The following is a 22,427-nucleotide window of genomic DNA, read 5'->3' as shown; positions in this document are numbered from 1 at the left end:
TAAAGAACTCTTCTAACCCCAACGCTCTGTATATTCCGCTGGCTGAAAACACCCCCACAGAAACCACTGAGCAAGGCTGAAACACCTGCATTTTGGAGCTGTCTTACTCAAGAAAACAAAAAGGAAAACACTTTGGAGGGAGGGACCTTGGATATTCTCTCCCAATGCGTTTTGAGAATGAGGTGAGGAGAGAGGACAGAAGGAATTGAGGGAAGGTGAATTCAGAAAGAACCAAGGGGTGCATTCAAATATTCTATATTTTCTCCAGAAGTGTGCAATTGTTCACTTCCATTTATGGATTCAAAAGGAAATCACCAGTATATGGTAATTCCCTCTAGCCCACGTGCCTACACCAACCCAGTGCCTTTATATTTGTGGGAAGTAGTGGATGAACGCACCCTTCAGGAGAAAGGAGAGATTATTGGAACGCAACACAGATCTGAATATTAGAAAACTAATATGGTGGACTCTGTGTGTGTGTTATGTGTGTGTGTTATCTGTAGGTACTGGAAGAGTGGTAAGCCGGACTATGGTGGTACCAACAACAAGGATTGTGTCGAGGTCTACCATCGGGACGTTTTGGCCAACTGGAACGATGCACCCTGCAACCACATGCTGCGCTGGATCTGTGAGAAATGACAGAAATAGCTACACTACCCTTCAAAAGTTTAGGGTCACTTAGAAATGTCCTTGTTTTTGATAGAAAATAAAATGTTTTGTCTATTAAAATGAAATAAAATTGATCAGTAATACAGTGTAGGCATTGTTAATGTTGTAAATGACTACTGTAGCTGGAAACGGCAGATTTCTTATGGAATATCTACAGTCGTGGCCAAAAGTTTTGAGTATGACACAAATGTTAATTTTTATAAAGTTTGCTGCTTCAGTGTCTTTAGATATTTTTCGTCAGATGTTACTATGGAATACTGAAGTATAATCTCAAGCATTTCATAAGTGTCAAAGGCTTTTGTTGAAAATTACATGAAGTTGATGCAAAGACTCAATATTGGCAGTGTTGACCTTTCTTATTCAAGACCTCTGCAATCCGCCCTGGCATGCTGTCAATTAACTTCTGGGCCGCATCCTAACTGATGGCAGCCCATTCTTGCATAATCAATGCTTGGAGTTTATCAGAATTTGTGGGGTTTTGTTTGTCCACCCGACTCTTGAGGATTGACCACAAGTTCTCAATGGGATTAAGGTCTGGGGAGTTTCCTGGCCATGGACCCAAAATATTGATGTTTTGTTCCTCGAGCCACTTTGTTATCACTTTTGCCTTATGTCAAGGTGCTCCATCATGCTAGAAAAGGCATTGTTCGTCACCAAACTGTTCCTGGATGGTTGGGAGAAGTTGCTCTCGGACGATGTGTTGGTAACATTCTTTATTCATGGCTGGGTTCTTATGCAAAATTGTGAGTGAACTCACTCCCTTGGCTGAGAAGCAACCCCACACATGAATGGTGTCAGGATGCTTTACTGTTGGCATGACACAGGACTGATGGTAGGGCTCACCTTGTCTTCTCCGGACAAGCTTTTTTCCGGATGACCCAAACTATAGGAAGTCCAGCAAACCCGTAGTCGCCTCTTCACTGTTGACATTGAGACTGGTGTTTTGCGGGTACTATTTAATGAAGCTGCCAGTTGAGGACTTGTGAGGCGTCTGTTTCTCAAACTAGACACTCTAATGTACTTGTCCTCTTGCTCAGTTGTGCACCGGGGCCTCCCACTCCTCTTTCTATTCTGGTTAGGACCAGTTTGCACTGTTCTGTGCTTTTCTTTCAAAAACAATTACATTTCTAAATGACCCCAAACTTTTGAACGGTAGTGTACATATCGGTCAAATACACATCTTGTTTAAATGTGTTTATTATTTCATTACCTACAAATGTTTGATGTACATTAACATTTTCCTTAAGATTGTGAAATTAACTGTGAGCACATTTACATGGTACCTGACATTATCTTTTTTGCTTTCGCCTGTAAATAATTTGTGGCAACAGATTATTGGCAGCCTTTAGAATCAGTCACAATACTGTATCAGTTTCAGCTTTGTCCTTTTCCCTCTAAACAGTTTATTAATTAAGTATTACTTCTATGAAATTATGAAATGGAATGAAATGGCATTGCTTCTATGAAATAAAAAATATGAGGATACTGTGTTGTGTTCTGTGTATTGGCCATAGAGACTATAACACATTAACATTTAAACTTAGGTTAACAGAAAGAAGAAAACATTAAGGTAATATGTAAATGTTTTAGCTGAAAAAAACATGTGCAAACTCTACACTTGGTGCCAATGCTCAGCTAGTCTTACTAACAATATTTCTGGTCTGATATCAATCATCATTTTCACACTGACCACATTAATTAAGCAAAGCCCTCCTCCTGCCCTACATTTAACGACAGCCTTATGGGGCCTGGTCAAAATTTGTGCACTAAATAAGGAATATGGTGCTATTTGGGATACACATTGAATTCTTAATAAATCACAGACAGTTTAACTAGCAGAGCACCCCCACACCATCACACCTCCTCCTCCATGCTCCACGGTGGGAACCACACATGCAGAAATCATCGGTGTCTCTGCGTCTCAAAGACACAGTGATTGAAACCAAAAATCTCAAATTTGGACTCATCAGACCAAACGCTAGATTTCCACTGCTCGTGTTTCCTGGCCCAAGCAAGTCTCTTCTTACTATTGGTGTCCTTTAGTAGTGGTTTCTTTGCAGCAATTTGACCAAGAAGGCCTGATTCACACAGTCTCCTCTGAACAGTTGATGTTGAGATGTGTGTTACTTTAACTCTGTGAAGCATTTACTAGGGCTACAAATTCTGAGGCTGGTAACTAATAAACTTATCCTCTGAAACAGAGGTCATTTTGGGTCTTTCTTTCCTGTGTCGGTCCTCATGAGAGCCAGTTTCATCATAGCGCTTGATGGTTTATGCAACTGCACTTTAAGACTACCCAGGTTCTTGTGACATCGTTACCTCTGCCTGCCCTTTGTCTGTCCCTGTGCCTTACTGTAAGTGACAATGTTTTAACTGAAACTGTCAAATCAACTCATCACTTTTCACCACGTGACTTCCCACACTTTAGCTTCAAATGAAAAGATTTTTGTTTCCCGCCGTGCATATGATTTAAACATATGATTCAGGTAATATTTGAAGTAATCATATATTTTAGTGGATAAAAAAAATGTGACCCTCTGAAGTCACATGTAGATCATATAGTATTACTGAGGCTTTGACACTCCAGCCTTTAAACTGAGGTCACGTTATGGCTTGTATTCTGTGGCCATCCACCTATTTCATCACATACATCACCAATGGCCTGATGACATATAAGGGCCTTTTGTCTTTCTATACTGTCTGTGTGTGACGTCAGTGTGAAGAGTTATTCAGAAGTGTGTGACATCAGTGTAAGGAGTTATTCAGAAGTGTGTGGGGGAAATCTACTTCGGCATCTTTCTCCGAATTTTCAAAGGGAAGTGTGTGTGTGTGTGTGTCTGTGTGTGTGTGTGTGTGTGTGTGTGTGTGTGTGTGTGTGTGTGTGTGTGTGTGTGTGTGTGTGTGTGTGTGTGTGTGTGTGTGTGTGTGTGTGTGTGTGTGTGTGTGTGTGTCTCTCCAACTGCAGGTCACACTGTTTTTTGAAAACATTTATTTTTAACTAAGCATAAGCTGATGGCAATGTTGCGAATAAAAATAATGAAGAAGCATTTTACAGAGTACAGTATAGTACAGACAGACTACACGCTCTCCTCTAATTCTAAAAATAACAATTATTTGTCTTTTTTTCCTAGCTTCCTCATTCTCGTAATGTTCTTCTTCCTCCTCTATGTCTCTCTCTGACACTAAGGCTCTATCTCAATTAGTCTTTCCTAGATTCCTCTCCTCTTATCTCCTCTACTATCTCCTCTCCCCCTATCTCCTCTGCTATCTATCCTACTCCTTCTCCAGCTGATCTCTCTCTTTAGTCAGGTTGTTATAATTGGTCCGTAGCTGGTCTCTCTCCTTAGTCAGGTTGTTGTAATTGTTCTGTAGCTGGTCTCTCTCCTTAGTCAGGTTGTTGTAATTGTTCTGTAGCTGGTCTCTCTCCTTAGCCATGTTGTTGTAATTGGTCTGTAGCTGGTCACCTTCTTCTACTTCTTTTCACCTTTTTATGATTCCTGAGTAACTTCCTGGTCTACTGGTGGAAGTTTGTCATGGAAATTCAGTACTTAGAGACAATTGGTCATTTATTCAAACAATCATCTTTATTTAATATTGATTAATTATTGCAATAATGAAACCGTCAGCCCAACAGTCTTGACTGACTGTTAGGCTGAGAGCTTATCCGTTACAGACAATGCACAGTTTATATAGCGAATACCTAGAATGCTTGGATCCAGCCCCCCATATAGATTGAGGGGCACCATAAAGCACTTTGGGCTCATCCTATCTTTATCTGCACCTGGCGTTATCTTAAACCCCGACCCTGACCTAATTCCCCAGATGTCAGGATGTCTAAGGACCATTGAGGGCTTTGTTCTGGTTGTGTCTATCCCAGTTACAACCACCCCACATCCTGTCACTGGAATGCCAGCTGATGGTTTTATCACCAAGTCAATCAATTGTCAGCTCAAGCTATCCCTAGTAAAACCATATGCCCAGATTAGCTGCAGGTTGCTAGAGTGGAGACCATAACACACAGCATTAGCAGGACAGAAATACCTTACTGTTTGTTAAGTAAATAATTGTGAAATATCCAACAAATCGGGTAAATATGTAATTTTTCTATCAGAAGTTCCACCCACATACACCAGACACATACACTTTCTTATATATGTCTCTTAAAACTCTATATCACTAATGAACATATTGAATATATACAGGGGACTTTATTTACCTTCTGTTTATCTTATTGGAAGCCTCTCTAACATAATCCAGGTAGTCTGGGATACCCCAGAGCAGCTTTCTAGGCCCTTAACTTTTTTCAGTTTTTACTAATGACCTACCACTAGCACTGAGTAAAGCCTGTGTGTCAATGTATGCTGATGATTCAACATTATACAAGGCAGCTACCACAGCAAGGGAAATCACTGCACCACTTAACAAAGAGTTCAGCCAGTTTTAGAATGGCTGGTAAGTAATACTCTAGTCCTAAATATATCAAAAACAAGAAGTATCTATTTGCATATTTAAAGTGAAATCTGCAGTTGCTACATATGTTTTTTTGTCTTAGACATTTATGATATGTCCCGATTGATTCACGCTCAATATAATTTATAAATGCCTCATGAGTTTCTTTAACTGTTGTACCACATCAGAACCCAAAATATATACTTGTTTTCATACAACGTTTGTAAACAAAGTAACTATATTGCCTCAAAACTATCATTTTTGTATAATGGATGGTCATTTCTTGCATCCATAGCGCTGTTTATGAAATTGAGAGTGGTTATATTTCAGCTATTAATCAAAACAGGGGTGGGGAGTACGCTTTCTTTTAGTTTCAACTGCTGATTGTCCTTTTAAAGATAATATATATATAAAAAGTAAATAAATATACTTTTGATCTGTTTTCTTGCAGTGTTTGTGTCATGTATTTGTGTAAGTCTTTGTCAGTGTGTGTGTATGTGTATGTGTGTGTGTGATAGATTTCTTAGTTCTTAACTGAGAGATGGGTCTCACTCTTCACTCTACTCATTGCTGTATTCTGGTTTTCTTCAATAACCTTGTTTTCTTCAACAACCTGTTTTAACCTTTCAGGTCACACATCTTGCTACTGTCATGGCACACTATAGTATTTCACCCAGTAGATATGGGACTTTATCATCATGTGATTTGTTTTCAAATTCTTTGTGGGTCTGTGTAATCTGAGGGAAATATGGGTCTTTAATATGGTCATACATTTTGCAGGAGTTTAGGAAGTGCAGCTCAGTTTCCACCTAATTTTGTGGGCAGTGGGCACATAGCCTGTTTTCTCTTGAGAGCCAGGTCTGCCTAAGGCAGCCTCTCTCAATAGCATAGCTATTCTCACTGAATCTGTACATACTGTTGTCAAAACGTTACATCATTTTGGGTCAGTCACAGTGGTCAGGTATTCTATGACTGTGTACTCTCAGTTTAGGGCCAAATAGCCTTGTAGTTTTCCCTGATTTTTTGTTAATTAATTCTAATGTCTCAAGCAATTATCTTTTTGGTTTCTCTGCACTGATCTTAGATAACCACAATCCTCTCCTCAGCTTCACCTCTGTCAAACTTGAATGTATACAACAGTCACGATAACAGCTGAAAACTCCCTCGGGAGGTAGAAGGGTCGGCATTTGACCATCAGGTATTCCAAGACGTGTTAACAATGGGTCGAGATTTCCACTGCTCTCGAGTCAGCACACCATTTGTTGTTGATTTGAAGGCATACCCCTCCCGCTCTCGATTTCCCTGAATCCGATGTCCTGTCCACTCGGTGAACTCGGTGAATGGAGAATCCATTGAGTTGGATAGCTATGAGGGGTATCTTCTCTAAAAGCCATGTTTCAGAAACACAGAGAACATTGCAGTTACGTGAGTCCTGTTGGTAGCAAATCCTCGATCAGAGGTCATCCATCATATTATCAAGTGGCTGTACATTAGCCAATAAAATGGAGGGAAGAGTTAGCCCTTCTCCTTAATCTCACCAGGACTCCCCTTCTCTTGCCTCTATACCGCCGGCGTTTCTTCTTGGATACCCTGAAAATTGGGTCGGAATTACATTAAGAGCCCAGGGCAGATGAGTCGAAGTCGAAGCCGGAATTGAGCTCACTAATTCCTGATCTGATGTTCAAAAGTTGTTGTCTATCATAAGAAATGATACATTTGGTGAAAATAAAGTTAAAATAAACACCAAATGAATCACAAAATAGCAAAATTGGGTCGGAGCTCACACAGTGTGTGTGTGATCTTACCTGAATGTTGAGCAACAACACCATCTGTTGTACTGGGTGTGAAGGCTCTTACGTTGCCATATAATTAGCCACCAATGTCATGTTCTTCATTGCATCAGGTTCATCACCTTCATAGACTCCCTCTGACATCTTAACACACGTGTGCTCAAATACAGAACTTCTACTTCTTACCTCAACTCTAATGTACTTCTGCACCTGTGTCTTCTCCCTGAGCTGTCCTGTGTCTATGTAACATACTGTAGTGATACAATTTTCTTTGTCTTGGGTCAGTTTTTTATTCCCACCACAAATGGTTAAGCTTAAGATTGGGGAAAGGAAGGCTGATCCTAGATATGTACCTAGGGGAAGCTTCACCATGCAGTGTGACCGGCCACCAATGCCCTTATGGGGGTCTTTTTTCTATTATGCTGTCTGTGAAGAGCAGAAGTTCGGACAATTCAGATTTCAGATTCAGATTAAATTCAGATTTAAAATAGAAGGAAGAATACACCCTTCACATGTATTACGACAAAAAGTCAATATGTCTACCCTGTCCTTTAGTACAACATAACCAGTGGAGACTGGTACTTTGTACATGCATTTAACACTTTATTTATGGCACTGAACAGTCCAAGCTATAGAAGGTTGGGCTCATGGTAATGGCTGCAATGGAAAAAATGGATCAGTATCAAAGACGTCAAACATTGGAAATCACATGTTTGCTTTAATTCCATTTCAGACCATTGCAATGAGCCAGGCCTCCTATAGCTCCTCCCACTGGCTTAGACAGGGCTTAGACTGTTTAATGCCAAAAGAAAAGTGTTAAATGCATGTATAAAAAATACTAATACGAACGTATCCTGATCTGTCTTATATCTCTCAGATTTAGGACAGACACTTCTGAACAAAGTCCCCAGATCTAAAGGAAGTATCTGTTGTTCCATGTAGTGAATCTGTTATTCCATGTATTGCCTAATAGCAGTAAAGCCAAAACATATTTTGAATGAAATAATTTGTGTATATATTTTTTTATACTTCAAGGGGTCTTAAAATTCAAAACCAAATAGCAAAATGATCTTTGGTGTGACATTTTTAAAACATTCCATATATAGTGTAGTAGATTGCCTGCTCTCTTCCCAGGTTTTAGTCTCAGTAGAGAGTAAGCAACAGCTTTAGTGAATGTTCTGCCAGCTGTTAGGACAGGGTTGTTCTGCAAGAGGAACACATTCATTTTTTTCAACGTATCACACTGTATACGTAATGAAAGAATACACACGTATGATCAGGTGCGTGACTGTTGATATTAACATGTATTCCTGTAGCTTTACTCACTGAGATTGGTAAGTCCTGCTAAGAAAATCTCTCTGTCTGTAGCTGGTCTATCTCTTTAGTCAGGTTGTAACTGGTCTGTAGCTGGTCTCTCTCTTTAGTCAGAATCCCAAAGCTCACAACAACAACAACAACCATCCTATAGAGTCTTCTCTCTGAATCCTCAGGTCCTGAGGAGATACACAATGATGTGAGAACACACTAATGCACACATATCCATATAAACACACACACACACACATAACCACACACATATGCGTAAGCACACACACACACACACACACACACACACACACACACACACACACACACACACACACACACACACACACACATACACATAACCACACACATATGCGTAAGCACACACACACACACACACACACATAAACAAATAAATAAACGTACAAGAGGGAGGGGTTGTGACATAACCAGCAACAAGAGGACCATTAGCTGTTTTAGAGGAAGTTACCATGTCAGTAGGATATGAAGAAGCACATTATTATTTAAATACGTCTTAATACACTGAAATATTGATTTACATATGTAAAGGTAAAATCATATGTTTGTGTGTGTGTGTGTGTGTGTGTTTCTTGTCATTGTGTGTGTTTTTGTGTGTGTGTGTGTGTTTCTTGTCATTGTGTGTGTTTTTGTGTGTGTGTGCACCAGGCCTCGAATTTCCCGTCGGCCTTATGTGGCCATAATTCCACCTAAAAAAATCCATGACTTGGCCGTTGTGCCGAAAATATTAAATATAATTCCCTGCTCCCAGCTGCCAATCGCAATGCTCCGAAGGACCTGTGACTCACAAAGCTCTCTCAGATATCTCAATTGTTATTAGCCAACGCCAGTCTCGTGACCGGGTCCTTGTCACAGGCATCTCAGCTCTGAAGTAGGCTGGGAGTGAAGAAGGACACATCAGGGATGCCACGGTGTTCCTCCTCCTTCTCCCAGACATCTCAGCTCTGAAGTAGGCTAGGAGTGAAGGAGGACACATCAGGGATGCCACGGTGTTCCTCCTCCTCCTTCTACCATTCTGAGGATGTTAGAACCACTGTCCACATTCACTTTATCAGACATCAAGATGAGTAACAAACAGCAAAAGCACTAGCCTGTCAATTTACCATCCCCCATAGTCCAAAAGTTGACCTATTCTATTGGTCAGATTGTCATTCTGAGCGAGAAATGAATAGTCCAGATTCTGGGACACATGTGGGATGACAGATCCTAAATTCATACATCAAAACAACTTTTAAAAGCAATGAGGCTGATGCAACAGATCATAACTTTTACCTTAAAATGTTAGTAAACTATAAGGCTATTTCTTCACATTATAACAACAGCAATGCACACATGGCTAAAAGAGTTATTGTTCCAATGTGCTAATTATTCTATGTACATTTACATACAATTATGTTTTTCCTAACAGAATGGCTGGTGTTTGTAAGTTTTCAAATCAATGTAACTGGCTATTTTGGTTCATGGACAGGGTGCCCAAGCAGATGGCCCTGGTGGCCTTGGCAGATTGGGCACCTCTTGAAGGCCGGATGGCCTTGCTCCTAAAGTCATGAAATTTAAGGTCTGGTGTGCACATGTGCATATATGTGTGTGATAGAGAGTTTTCTTAGTTCTTACCTGAGCGATGGGTCTGTCGTCACTCTCCTCGTTGCTCTGTTCTCATTTTATTCAATAACCTGGTTGTTGATGTAGTCATCCATCTTAACTAACTGTATGATTACCTTTCTAACTGACTCCTAATGGTAATATCTACTGTATGATTACCTTTCTAACTGACTCCTAATGGTAATATCTACTGTATGATTACCTTTCTAACTGACTCCTAATGGTAATATCTACTGTATGATTCTAACTTCAGTGACTAGTAGTTGTGCATCTCTACCAGTTACCTCTCTTATCTGTCTGTTGTCCACTACAGTTGATATCATTTTTAAAGTATCCAATCACCTTCAATCAAGAAGTTCATCTTGACAGGATATTCTAAACAGAGTGATATACAGTGCCTTGCGAAAGTATTCGGCCCCCTTGAACTTTGCGACCTTTTGCCACATTTCAGGCTTCAAACATAAAGATATAAAACTGTATTTTTTTGTGAAGAATCAACAACAAGTGGGACACAATCATGAAGTGGAACTGAAAAATTGGGCGTGCAAAATTATTCAGCCCCCTTAAGTTAATACTTTGTAGCGCCACCTTTTGCTGCGATTACAGCTGTAAGTCGCTTGGGGTATGTCTCTATCAGTTTTGCACATCGAGAGACTGAAATTTTTTCCCATTCCTCCTTGCAAAACAGCTCGAGCTCAGTGAGGTTGGATGGAGAGCATTTGTGAACAGCAGTTTTCAGTTCTTTCCACAGATTCTCGATTGGATTCAGGTCTGGACTTTGACTTGGCCATTCTAACACCTGGATATGTTTATTTTTGAACCATTCCATTGTAGATTTTGCTTTATGTTTTGGATCATTGTCTTGTTGGAAGACAAATCTCCGTCCCAGTCTCAGGTCTTTTGCAGACTCCATCAGGTTTTCTTCCAGAATGGTCCTGTATTTGGCTCCATCCATCTTCCCATCAATTTTAACCATCTTCCCCGTCCCTGCTGAAGAAAAGCAGGCCCAAACCATGATGCTGCCACCACCATGTTTGACAGTGGGGATGGTGTGTTCAGGGTGATGAGCTGTGTTGCTTTTACGCCAAACATAACGTTTTGCATTGTTGCCAAAAAGTTCAATTTTGGTTTCATCTGACCAGAGCACCTTCTTCCACATGTTTGGTGTGTCTCCCAGGTGGCTTGTGGCAAACTTTAAACGACACTTTTATGGATATCTTTAAGAAATGGCTTTCTTCTTGCCACTCTTTCATAAAGGCCAGATTTGTGCAATATACGACTGATTGTTGTCCTATGGACAGAGTCTCCCACCTCAGCTGTAGAACTCTGCAGTTCATCCAGAGTGATCATGGGCCTCTTGGCTGCATCTCTGATCAGTCTTCTCCTTGTATGAGCTGAAAGTTTAGAGGGACGGCCAGGTCTTGGTAGATTTGCAGTGGTCTGATACTCCTTCCATTTCAATATTATTGCTTGCACAGTGCTCCTTGGGATGTTTAAAGCTTGGGAAATCTTTTTGTATCCAAATCCGGCTTTAAACTTCTTCACAACAGTATCTCGGACCTGCCTGGTGTGTTCCTTGTTCTTCATGATGCTCTCTGCGCTTTTAACGGACCTCTGAGACTATCACAGTGCAGGTGCATTTATACGGAGACTTGATTACACACAGGTGGATTGTATTTATCATCATTAGTCATTTAGGTCAACATTGGATCATTCAGAGATCCTCACTGAACTTCTGGAGAGAGTTTGCTGCACTGAAAGTAAAGGGGCTGAATAATTTTGCACGCCCAATTTTTCAGTTTTTGATTTGTTAAGAAAGTTTGAAATATCCAATAAATGTCGTTCCACTTCATGATTGTGTCCCACTTGTGTTGATTCTTCACAAAAAAATACAGTTTTATATCTTTATGTTTGAAGCCTGAAATGTGGCAAAAGGTCGCAAAGTTCAAGGGGGCCGAATACTTTCGCAAGGCACTGTAACATGATAGCTGCATGACAACAAGTAGTGAAGAGTGCAGTCTTTCATCCTATCACTTTGACTGTTCTGTTTGTGGCTTCCCCAGCCTTCAAAGTTCACATTATGTTCACATTATGACTCTCTCTCTATGCCACCAATAGGTACACTTTTATTTAATCTATGCTGTCTGTGTGTGTGACATCAGTGTGACGGGTTAGTCAGAGGTGTCTGTGTGGGATATCTGTCTGCATTTTTATCAGAAAAGGGGAACTTCACACGTGTGTCTGTGTGTGTGTCTGTGTGTGTCTGCCTGCGTGCTGCATGTATCCTCTCAGTACTCTTCTGCCTTCCGTCTGTGTCCAACTGCAAGTCACATTGTTTTAACAATCCAATTACATTCAATAAGGAAGCTGGTTATTTTTATACATTATTTTTTATACTTTAATAAAGATGATACCTTGAACAATGTATAATACAAAATAAGAAACGTGAAAAACCGAAACAGGCCTATCTGGTGCAACAAACACAAAGACAGGAACAATCACCCACAAAACACTCAAAGAATATGGCTGCCTAAATATGGTTCCCAATCAGAGACAACGATAAACACCTGCCTCTGATTGAGAACCACTCTAGGCAACCATAGACTTACCTAGACTACTTCACTAAACCACAATCCCATTACCTACAAAAAAAAAACCTAGACAAAACACACCACATAAATACCCATGTCACACCCTGGCCTGACCAAAATAATAAAGAAAACACAAAATACTAAGGCCAGGGCGTGACAGTACCCCCCCCCCCCCCCCCCCCCCCCAAAGGTGCGGACTCAGGCCTAAACCCATAGGGGAGGGTCTGGGTGGGCGTCTGACCACGGTGGCAGCTCTGGCGCGTGACGTGGACCCCACTCCAACATAGTCTTAGTCCTCTTACTCCGCGTCCTTAGATTGGCGACCCTCGCCGCAGACCTTGGCCTAGTAACCCTAACAAAGGGCCCCACTGGACTGAGGGGCAGCTCCTGACTGAGGGACAGCTCGGGACTGAGGTAGCTCGGGACTGAGGGATAGCTCGGGACTGAGGGATAGCTCGGGACTGAGAGGAAGCTCGGGACTGAGAGGAAGCTCGGGACTGAGAGGAAGCTCGGGACTGAGAGGAAGCTCGGGCAGGTTGATGGCTCTGGCAGATCCTGGTTGACTGGCAACCCTGGCGGCTCATGACAGGCGGGAGACCCTGGCGGCTCATGACAGGCGGGAGACCCTGGCGGCTCATGACAGGCGGGAGACCCTGGCGGCTCATGACAGGCGGGAGACCCTGGCGGCTCATGACAGGCGGGAGACCCTGGCGGCTCATGACAGGCGGGAGACTCTGGCGGCTCATGACAGGCGGGAGACTCTGGCGGCTCATGACAGGCGGGAGACTCCGGCAGCGCTGGAGAGGAGGAAGGCTCTGGTAGCGCTGGACAGGCGAAGTGCACTGTAGGCCCGGTGCGTGGTGCTGGCACTGGGCCGAGGACACGCACAGGAAGCCTGGTGCGGGGAGCTGCCACCAGAGGGCTGGTGCGTGGAGGTGGTACTGGATAGACCGGACCGTGCAGACGCACTGGAGCTCTTGAGCACCGAGCCTGCCCAACCTTACCTGGTTGAATGCTCCCGGTCGCCCTGCCAGTGCGGCGAGGTGGAATAGCCCGCACTGGGCTATGCAGGCGAACCGGGGACACCGCGGACAGATGCCCACCCAGACCCTCCCCAATAGGTTCAGGTTTTGCGGCCGTAGTCCGCACCTTGGGGGGGGGGGGGGGGGGGGGGTGGTACTGTCACACCCTGACCATAGTTTGCTTTGTATGTTCTATGTTTTGTTTGGTCAGGGTGTGATCTGAGTGGGCATTCTATGTTGGATGTCTTGTTTGTCTGTTTCTTTGTTTGGGCCTGATATGGTTCTCAATCAGAGGCAGGTGTTAGTCATTGTTTCTGATTGGGAGCCATATTTAGGTAGCCTGTTTTATGTTGGGTTTGGTGGGTGATTCTGTCACAGAATTTTTCCTGGGAAGGAGAGGCGGACCAAAACGCAGCGTGGTTATTTTTATACATCTTTAATAAAGATGATAACTTGAACAATGTATAATACAAAATAAGAAACGTGAAAAACCAAAACAGGCCTATCTGGTGCAACAAACACAAAGACAGGAACAATCACCCACGAAACACTCAAAGAATATGGCTGCCTAAATATGGTTCCCAATCAGAGACAACGATAAACACCTGCCTCTGATTGAGAACCACTCTAGGCAACCATAGACTTACCTAGACTACTTCACTAAACCACAATCCCATAACTACAAAAAAAAAACCTAGACAAAACACACCACATAAATACCCATGTCACACCCTGGCCTGACCAAAATAATAACGAAAACAAAATACAAGGCCAGGGCGTGACACTGGTAAACTTGCAAGGATCCTTTTTTACTTAATCTGGGCCTTAGTTCATCTTCTTACTGAAGTGATTCATGCTAATAATTGATTATGAAAAAAAGAAGAAGCCTATGGCAAATCACATAACATGTTTCTACTTAAAGCAATGAATACAATCATTTTACAGATGACAGTATGTCTACACACTGTTTAACTAGAGAGAGATGCATTAGCACTGTAGCACTACTATATAATGAGCTACTGTATAACTCTTCACAAATCCAGTTGTGTTGAGAGGTAAATGATATGTCAGAATATTTATATACAGGTTCAGAATACCCAATATTACCATCAGCACAGTCCTAGTTATATCTTGGTACACCACCATTATCAGGTTGTTTTGCCCCTCAGTGCAGTACCTACAGTGTGTTGGTGTGTCTTAGAGAGAGAGAGAATGAAGTTGTGTGCACTGTAAGGTGCTGTATGTGTGCGCGTCCTCCCACCAGCCTCCTCTGTTGTCATGGTGATGTTAAACCACTTTCTCACAAATCCAGTGACGATGGTCTAAACATGACTGGTCATTCCATGCCTTTGCAGGACGCCAGGTTTCTGTGTTCAGTTCAGCACAGTCCTCCTCCCCATTTGCTGGGTTGCCACCACCATTATCAGGTTGCTGTGAGTGCCAGTAACTACAGGGTAAACAAGACAGAGAAAATAAAATAATAAACATTGTATTTGTCACATGCGTGAAATTCGAAAGTTGCAGACTTCACCTTGACATGTTTAGTTATGGGTCCTTCCTCAACAATGCAGAGTTAAAAACTAAGAAATAAATTTGTAAAACATTTGCTAAATAAAAAAAGAAAATAGTAACACAACAAAATAAAGTGACTAGGCAATTAGAATAGAGAATAAAGAGAATAGCACAGTGAGTGTGAAGATTGTGAAAGTGTGTGCCCATGTGTGCATGTGTGGACGTGTTAAATGCTATTTCTAGGGGGTTTAGGGTTAAGGTTAGAGTTAGTCTTAGAACTACATCAAGGGTTAGGGTCTAGGGTTAGGGAAAATAGGATGTTGAATGGGACTGGATTGTGTGTCCCCACAAGGTTAGCTGTACAAGACTTTGTCTGTGTGTGTGTGTGTTTTGTGTATGTGTGTGTTGGAGTATCAGTGTAAGTATGTGTGAGTGTGTGGGTAGAGTCTAATGAGTGTGTGGGTAGAGTCTAATGAGTGTGTGGGTAGAGTCTAATGAGTGTGTGAGTAGAGTCTAGTGAGTGTGTGGGTGGGTGGAGTCTAGTGAGTGTGTGGGTAGAGTCTAATGAGTGTGTGGGTAGAGTCTAATGAGTGTGTGGGTAGAGTCTAATGAGTGTGTGGGTAGAGTCTAATGAGTGTGTGGGTAGAGTCTAATGAGTGTGTGGGTAGAGTCTAATGAGTGTGTGAGTAGAGTCTAGTGAGTGTGTGGGTGGGTGGAGTCTAGTGAGTGTGTGGGTAGAGTCTAATGAGTGTGTGGGTAGAGTCTAATGAGTGTGTGGGTAGAGTCTAATGAGTGTGTGGGTAGAGTCTAATGAGTGTGTGGGTAGAGTCTAATGAGTGTGTGAGTAGAGTCTAGTGAGTGTGTGGGTGGGTGGAGTCTAGTGAGTGTGTGGGTAGAGTCTAATGAGTGTGTGGGTAGAGTCTAATGAGTGTGTGGGTAGAGTCTAATGAGTGTGTGGGTAGAGTCTAATGAGTGTGTGGGTAGAGTCTAGTGAGTGTGTGGGTGGGTGGAGTCTAGTGAGTGTGTGGGTAGAGTCTAGTGAGTGTGTGGGTAGAGTCTAGTGAGTAGAGTCTAGTGAGTGTGTGGGTAGAGTCTAGTGAGTGTGTGGGTAGAGTCTAGTGAGTGTGTGGGTAGAGTCTAGTGAGTGTGTGGGTAGAGTGTTGGGGAATAATCAGAATTAGTTGGTAACATAGGTAAGATGTTTTATATTCATCATATGTTTGTAAGTTACTTCTCATCAGAATGTTTATTTTTGTATAATACTGTGGCAGGGGTTGCTGTCATCTGTTCTCTGTCAGGACTAAGTTACTTGGGCCGCATAGAGGGGAGAGGTCAAGCATGTATCTCTTGGCTCCACAACGTCTGTGTGCCAGTCAATGTGTCTCTGTGATCTTGTCAAGATAGGGTGGATTTGATATATGCCTGTTGATATGAGGATTTGTTTAGGTTCTGAGTTTAAGAAAATAACATAGTTTAGGAGACAAAGCTGAACGATAAATTATGCCGATGCTGTCTGGCTATGTGTGTCTTTGCTATAAAGGATCTCAGTTGCAATGTGTAAGGGACTCTCAGAGAATTCATTTATAGACACTGAATTGATCAGAGAGTCACAGGGTTGTGATGGAGCTCATATAATTAAAGATGGACATTGTGATAAACTCTGACTTGTGTGGTTTGCTCTCATGATTTGGTAAATACAGGAAATTTCCAAGACAAGAGTCTAGTGAGCGTGTGGGTAGAGACTAGTGAGCGTGTGGGTAGAGTCTAGTGAGCGTGTGGGTAGAGTCTAGTGAGCGTGTGGGTAGAGTCTAGTGAGCGTGTGGGTAGAGTCTAGTGAGCGTGTGGGTAGAGTCTAGTGAGCGTGTGGGTAGAGTCTAGTGAGCATGTGGGTAGAGTCTAGTGAGTGTGTGGGTGGGTGGAGTCTAGTGAGTGTGTGGGTGGGTGGAGTCTAGTGAGTGTGTGGGTGGGTGGAGTCTAGTGAGTGTGTGGGTGGGTGGAGTCTAGTGAGTGTGTGGGTGGAGTCTAGTGAGTGTGTGGGTAGAGTCTAGTGAGTGTGTGGGTAGAGTCTAGTGAGTGTGTGGGTAGAGTCTAGTGAGTGTGTGGGTAGAGTCTAGTGAGTGTGTGGGTAGAGTCTAGTGAGTGTGTGGGTAGAGTCTAGTGAGTGTGTGGGTAGAGTCTAGTGACTGTGTGGGTAGAGTCTAGTGAGCGTGTGGGTAGAGTCTAGTGAGTGTGTGGGTAGAGTCTAGTGAGTGTGTGGGTAGAGTCTAGTGAGTGTGTGGGTAGAGTCTAGTGAGTGTGTGGGTAGAGTCTAGTGAGTGTGTGGGTAGAGTCTAGTGAGTGTGTGGGTAGAGTCTAGTGAGTGTGTGGGTAGAGTCTAGTGACTGTGTGGGTAGAGTCTAGTGAGCGTGTGTGTAGAGTCTAGTGAGTGTGCATAGTGCTCGTGGAATGACATCTATGAGTGGAAACAATACTTTTTATGAACATGATTTGTAGCAATATGTAATTAGTTAAAAAGTCTCTATCACACCTGGATCGCAAAATCTCACCTTGTAGTCATTGGATTATGAACAACCCAGAGAATCAGTCCTACTCTAGTGTTACTAGAGGAGTAGTGTTACCTTGGAGTGCTCAGATTTATTACAGAGCAGTGTTTTTATAGAGCAGTAGTCTCTTACCTTGGGGTGGTCAGTGTTTTTATAGAGCAGTAGTCTCTTACCTTGGGGTGGTCAGTGTTATTATAGAGCAGTAGTCTCTTACCTTGGGGTGGTCAGTGTTATTATAGAGCAGTAGTCTCTTACCTTGGGGTCGTCAGTGTTATTATAGAGCAGTAGTCTTGTCACGTTCTGACCATCGTTTGTGTGTGTTTTCCTTGTTTTAGTGTTGGTCAGGACGTGAGCTGGGTGGGCATTCCATGTTGGATGTCTTGTTTGTCTATTTCTATGTCTGGCCTGATATGGTTCTCAATCAGAGGCAGGTGTTAGTCATTGTCTCTGATTGGGAACCATATTTAGGTAGCCTGGGTTTCACTGTGTGTTGGTGGGTGATTCTGTAACGGTTTTCTAGGTGTGAAGGAGAGTCGGACCAAAATGCGGCGTGTAGATTGCGATCCATGTTTATTAAACTATAGCAACACGAATCTAAATACAAACACTACAAAATAATAAACGTAATGAAAACCGAAACAGCCTAAACTGGTGCAAACTGACACTAAGGACAACTAAGGACAATCACCCACCAACACACAGTGAAACCCAGGCTACCTAAATATGGTTCCCAATCAGAGACAATGACTAACACCTGCCTCTGATTGAGAACCATATCAGGCCAGACATAGAAATAGACAAACAAGACATCCAACATAGAATGCCCACCCAGCTCAAGTCCTGACCAACACTAAAACAAGGAAAACACACACAAACGATGGTCAGACCGTGACAAGTCTCTTACCTTGGGGTGGTCAGTGGTGTGCCGTCCACCCATTTCCAGGTCCCTTCAGTAACAGAGTCAGTCAGACCAATCCAGGCTCCCTTAGTAAGGCCAAAGAGAAACTCCTGTTGGTGAGAAAGATACTGATATAGTCAACTACTACAGACTACACGTGTTAAATACTGGAAAATACATATGTAATGGCCCTAGGTGTAGCTGGTGTAGAGAATCAGGCGCAGGACAGCAGATATGAGTAATCAAACATACTTTACTCAAAAGGTAAAATATACAAAGTAAGAAATCCACGTACATCATGACAGACCGAAAATAGAAATAAACAATTACCCACAAAAACCATGGGGGGAATAGAGGGTTAAATAATGAACAGGTGATTTTGTGGGATTGAAAACAGGTGTGTGAAACAAAGACAAAACAAATGGAAAATGAAAAGTGGATTGGCGGTAGCTAGAAAGCCGGTGACGTCGACCACCGAGGAACCGACTATGACGGAAGACGTGACAACATAACTGACCAAGGCATGTTTGATTCTCTCTTTCACCTGTTCCTTATCACTGTTTACGATCACCAGGTCTGCTCCTCTCTGCAGACAGTCCCGTCTGCTCTCCCTCCAGGGTTTTTTCACAGTAGACAGGAAGTACCAACTGGATTCCAACTTAATCTGCCAGCCTTCAGGATAGGTTTGTTCTACAAAACAGAAACATGAATTGCCATCTTATTATTCTGCACCTATTGTTGTAGAATACAAACACAATTTGACTGCATATTAGATATGCGAGGTTATGATCATTTATTACTCAGATTAGAGAACTTTGCCATGAGATCATTGTTCTCCCTCTTTTGCTGGTCTCTCTCTTTAGTCAGGGCATTGTATCTGGTCTGTAGCTTGTCTCTCTCTTTAGTCAGGGTGTTGTAAGTGGTCTGTAGCTGGTCTCCCTTTTTAGTCAGAATGTTGTAACTGGTTTGTAGCTGGTTTCTCTCTTCAGTCAGGGTGTTGTAACTGGTATGTAGCTGGTCTCTCTCTTCACTCAGTGTGTTGTAACTGGTCTGTAGCAGGTCTTTCTCTGCAGTCACATTGCCTCTATTATCTGGAAAGGATTGATACATATAGCTCCTGGTTAATTTACTCACGTAACAGTAATTCAATAATATCTAAATGCATATTCCATGATAATGACTGAGATGATTGGCATGCAGTTAGAACATTTCACCTGTAAAACGTGATTAAAGATTGACATTGATGTTTACAGTCTATTTTGAAATGAGGTATGGAAGGTGTTAAAAATATAACAAGTTTTTGAGACAATGTGGATATAGTCAGACGTAATCTGAGGATGCATTTTAGATATATTCTATAAAGATATTCAAAAGTGGCCATCTGTCGGTACAAACTTTGATTAAGACATGATGATGTCATAAACAAATATCACTCCACCACTGGTTACAAAGACATGATTGACATCCGGAAAAGAGGACAGACTATCAGCTGATCATTGATGTTGTTGATTGATGTAAATCTGCTAGTTAGCTAGATATTGTTTTTTTCACTGATTGGGATTTAATTTTCACTGCTCTCAAATAATAACTTCAGAGTATATACCTTCATGGTCCCGCTTTAAATTACGTTAAGGTTAAAAAAAGCTTCACAAAGCCTTTATAATAGCTTCATAAGCACTACATATATGTGTTATACAGCATCTTTAAGCATATGTCATGCTTTATAAAGAGTTCATAAATGTGTAACTGTTAACTGTTTGACATAATCACCCATATCAAATGTGACATAACCCACAATGTTGAATGTGATATAAACATATAAAGGGTGACATGTTGTGCTGAAGGATGAAACACGCTCTAAAGTTAAGTTATTTTAGTCACATTACAACTAATCTTGTTCCAAGACACTTCCACCCAAATGCTCAGAAGGTCTGGTAGACCAACGCATCAAGCTTGGCCTTCATTAGTTAGGGTTTGGTTTAAAAGCACATTTTAATTGTTTTTTTTTTTTTTGGGGGGGGGGGGGGGGGGGGGAATGGGCAATGTTTAGCCATAATAATGACTTTGTGGATGTGTTAACTAGTGACGACCAGGGGGAATGTTTTTGCAAGCAGTAAGGTCACTCACACATACTCAGTAAGGTCATTCCCATACTAAGTAAGGTCACTCCCATACTCAGTAAGGTCACTCCCATACTCAGTAAGGTCACTCCCATACTCAGTAAGGTCACACAGTTATGCCACATTTATGAACCTTATATAGAGCATGACATATGGTTATAGATAATTTGTGAGACATGTTTGTAGTGTTTATGAAGGCTTTATGAAGGCTTTAAAGTGGGACCATATTCATAATCTTTGAACTCTTGATATATGGCTGGCTGGCTAGTGGCTTTTGTGGCTATTTTAGGTGGTTGTATGGTCGTTAGTTAGAGTCTAGACTACCTGTGTTCAGCGGCAACTCATCATTCAGGGCAGGTGGGCCAGAAAAGGTTGAATACATTGGCCATGCAGCATGACGTCTGCCATGTTCAAAACAACTGGAGACTCAGAACTGGGAAATCTCAGACTTCAGTGAGTTCAAGACAACTTGGAACTCTGAAAAAAAACGAGCTCTGACTGGAAAAATACATTTTGAACGGACATCCAACTCATGAACGGTCATGAACGGTCATCCAACTCATCCAAGCCTCTTTCTAGAGCTCCGACCTGAAAACCACTGCCGTCATGATTCAACCTTGTTTTTTTCCCCCATGTTTCCAGTTGTCTTGAAAGCACTATAAATCCAGAGAATGACAGACTTTGTCGACAAAGTTTCATGACAAAATCTGCTCACAAGAAGGACCGCCACGCCACCTTCCTGTTCAAGTGAGCACAGCAAAACAAGGTGAGTCCAAAAATGTCTTGTATGCTGCTGCATAAATTATTTTAGTTGAACCTTTATTTAACCAGGAAAAGCCCATTGAAACCCAGCCTCTATTTCAAGGGAGACCTGGCCAAGAAGGCAGCAACAACCAATACATTACACAATTAAAACATACAACAACACAATACAACAACATGATCCAGGCAAAAAAAAAAGAAGGAATTTACACTCCTCTGAAACAGAGTCTCCCATGATTTTTTAAAATTAATTCATTGGCACTAACATAATTAGATGAAGCATGGATTGTAGATTATTCCAGGCGTCTGGTGCACAAGAAGAGAAGGCATTCTTGCCTAATACTGTGAATGTCCTGGGGACTTTAAGCAGCAACCAGCTAGCAGACCGGGTATGGTAACTGCTGGTGGTGAAGGAGACCAGACTACAGGGGTAAAGAGGGAGTTTACCCAAAAGGGCTTTGTTGATGAACACATACAAATGTCGCTTTCTGCACATATAAAGTGAGGTCCAACCTACCATTTGGTACAAGGTGCAATGATGGGTGAGTGACTTGGCATATGTAATAATCCACAAGGATGCATGATAAACAGAGTCCAGTCTCTGTAAAATGGAGGTTGCATGCATTCAACAAGTCACCATAATCAATTACAGAGAGAAAAGTGACCTGAACAAGCTTCTTTCTAGCCATAAGTGGGAAGGAAGTATTACTACGAAAATTAAAACTCATATTCAATTTAAGCTTTGTCACAAGATTATCCACATGAATGTTAAAGGACAACTTGTCATCCAACCAAATACCTAGGTATTTGTAGGATGACACTTTTTCAGTGGATAAGCCACCAGATGTGACAATGCTAACATTCTCTGGCAGAGTTCTAGCTCTAGTAAAGGTCATGAATTTAGTTTTTTGTACATTCAAGACCAGTTTGAGACCATAAAGGGAGGCCTGCAGTGACTGAAAAGCAGTCTGGAGCTCTTCAACAGCCTGAACCAGAGAAGGAGCACATGAATATGTTTTATTCCATGGAGATATGTACACTGTAGCTAAGAAAGTAATACTAAATGTATGTTGTGTAGTAAGCTGTTATTAGCCTATGTGCGTCATCCTAATAATTTGGTCCCTT

The 22,427-nt window shown here is 42.0% G+C and overlaps 1 protein-coding gene and 1 long non-coding RNA gene across 3 annotated transcripts in view; both read left to right on the top strand.

The window, feature by feature from the left end:
* Window positions 1-1,142, top strand: part of LOC110534501 (asialoglycoprotein receptor 2) — a 7,778-nt gene extending 6,636 nt beyond the window's left edge. The window contains exon 6 of one of the 2 annotated variants that reach the window (XM_036954173.1): window positions 504-1,142. In XM_036954173.1, coding sequence (XP_036810068.1) covers window positions 504-639 — 136 coding nt within the window. In that variant the 3' untranslated portion in view covers window positions 640-1,142. The remainder of the gene's footprint in view (window positions 1-503) is intronic. The other variant, XM_036954172.1, reaches the window with a different exon arrangement.
* Window positions 1-22,427, top strand: part of LOC118941450 — an 86,004-nt gene that overhangs the window by 8,578 nt on the left and 54,999 nt on the right. The window contains exon 2 of the long non-coding RNA XR_005037656.1: window positions 17,868-17,870. This is a non-coding gene — a long non-coding RNA (uncharacterized LOC118941450). The remainder of the gene's footprint in view (window positions 1-17,867; window positions 17,871-22,427) is intronic.

Source organism: Oncorhynchus mykiss, chromosome 19 (assembly GCF_013265735.2).
Source record: "Oncorhynchus mykiss isolate Arlee chromosome 19, USDA_OmykA_1.1, whole genome shotgun sequence".
Classification (NCBI taxonomy): domain Eukaryota; kingdom Metazoa; phylum Chordata; class Actinopteri; order Salmoniformes; family Salmonidae; genus Oncorhynchus; species Oncorhynchus mykiss.
This window is presented reverse-complemented; position numbering and strand designations above follow the sequence as displayed.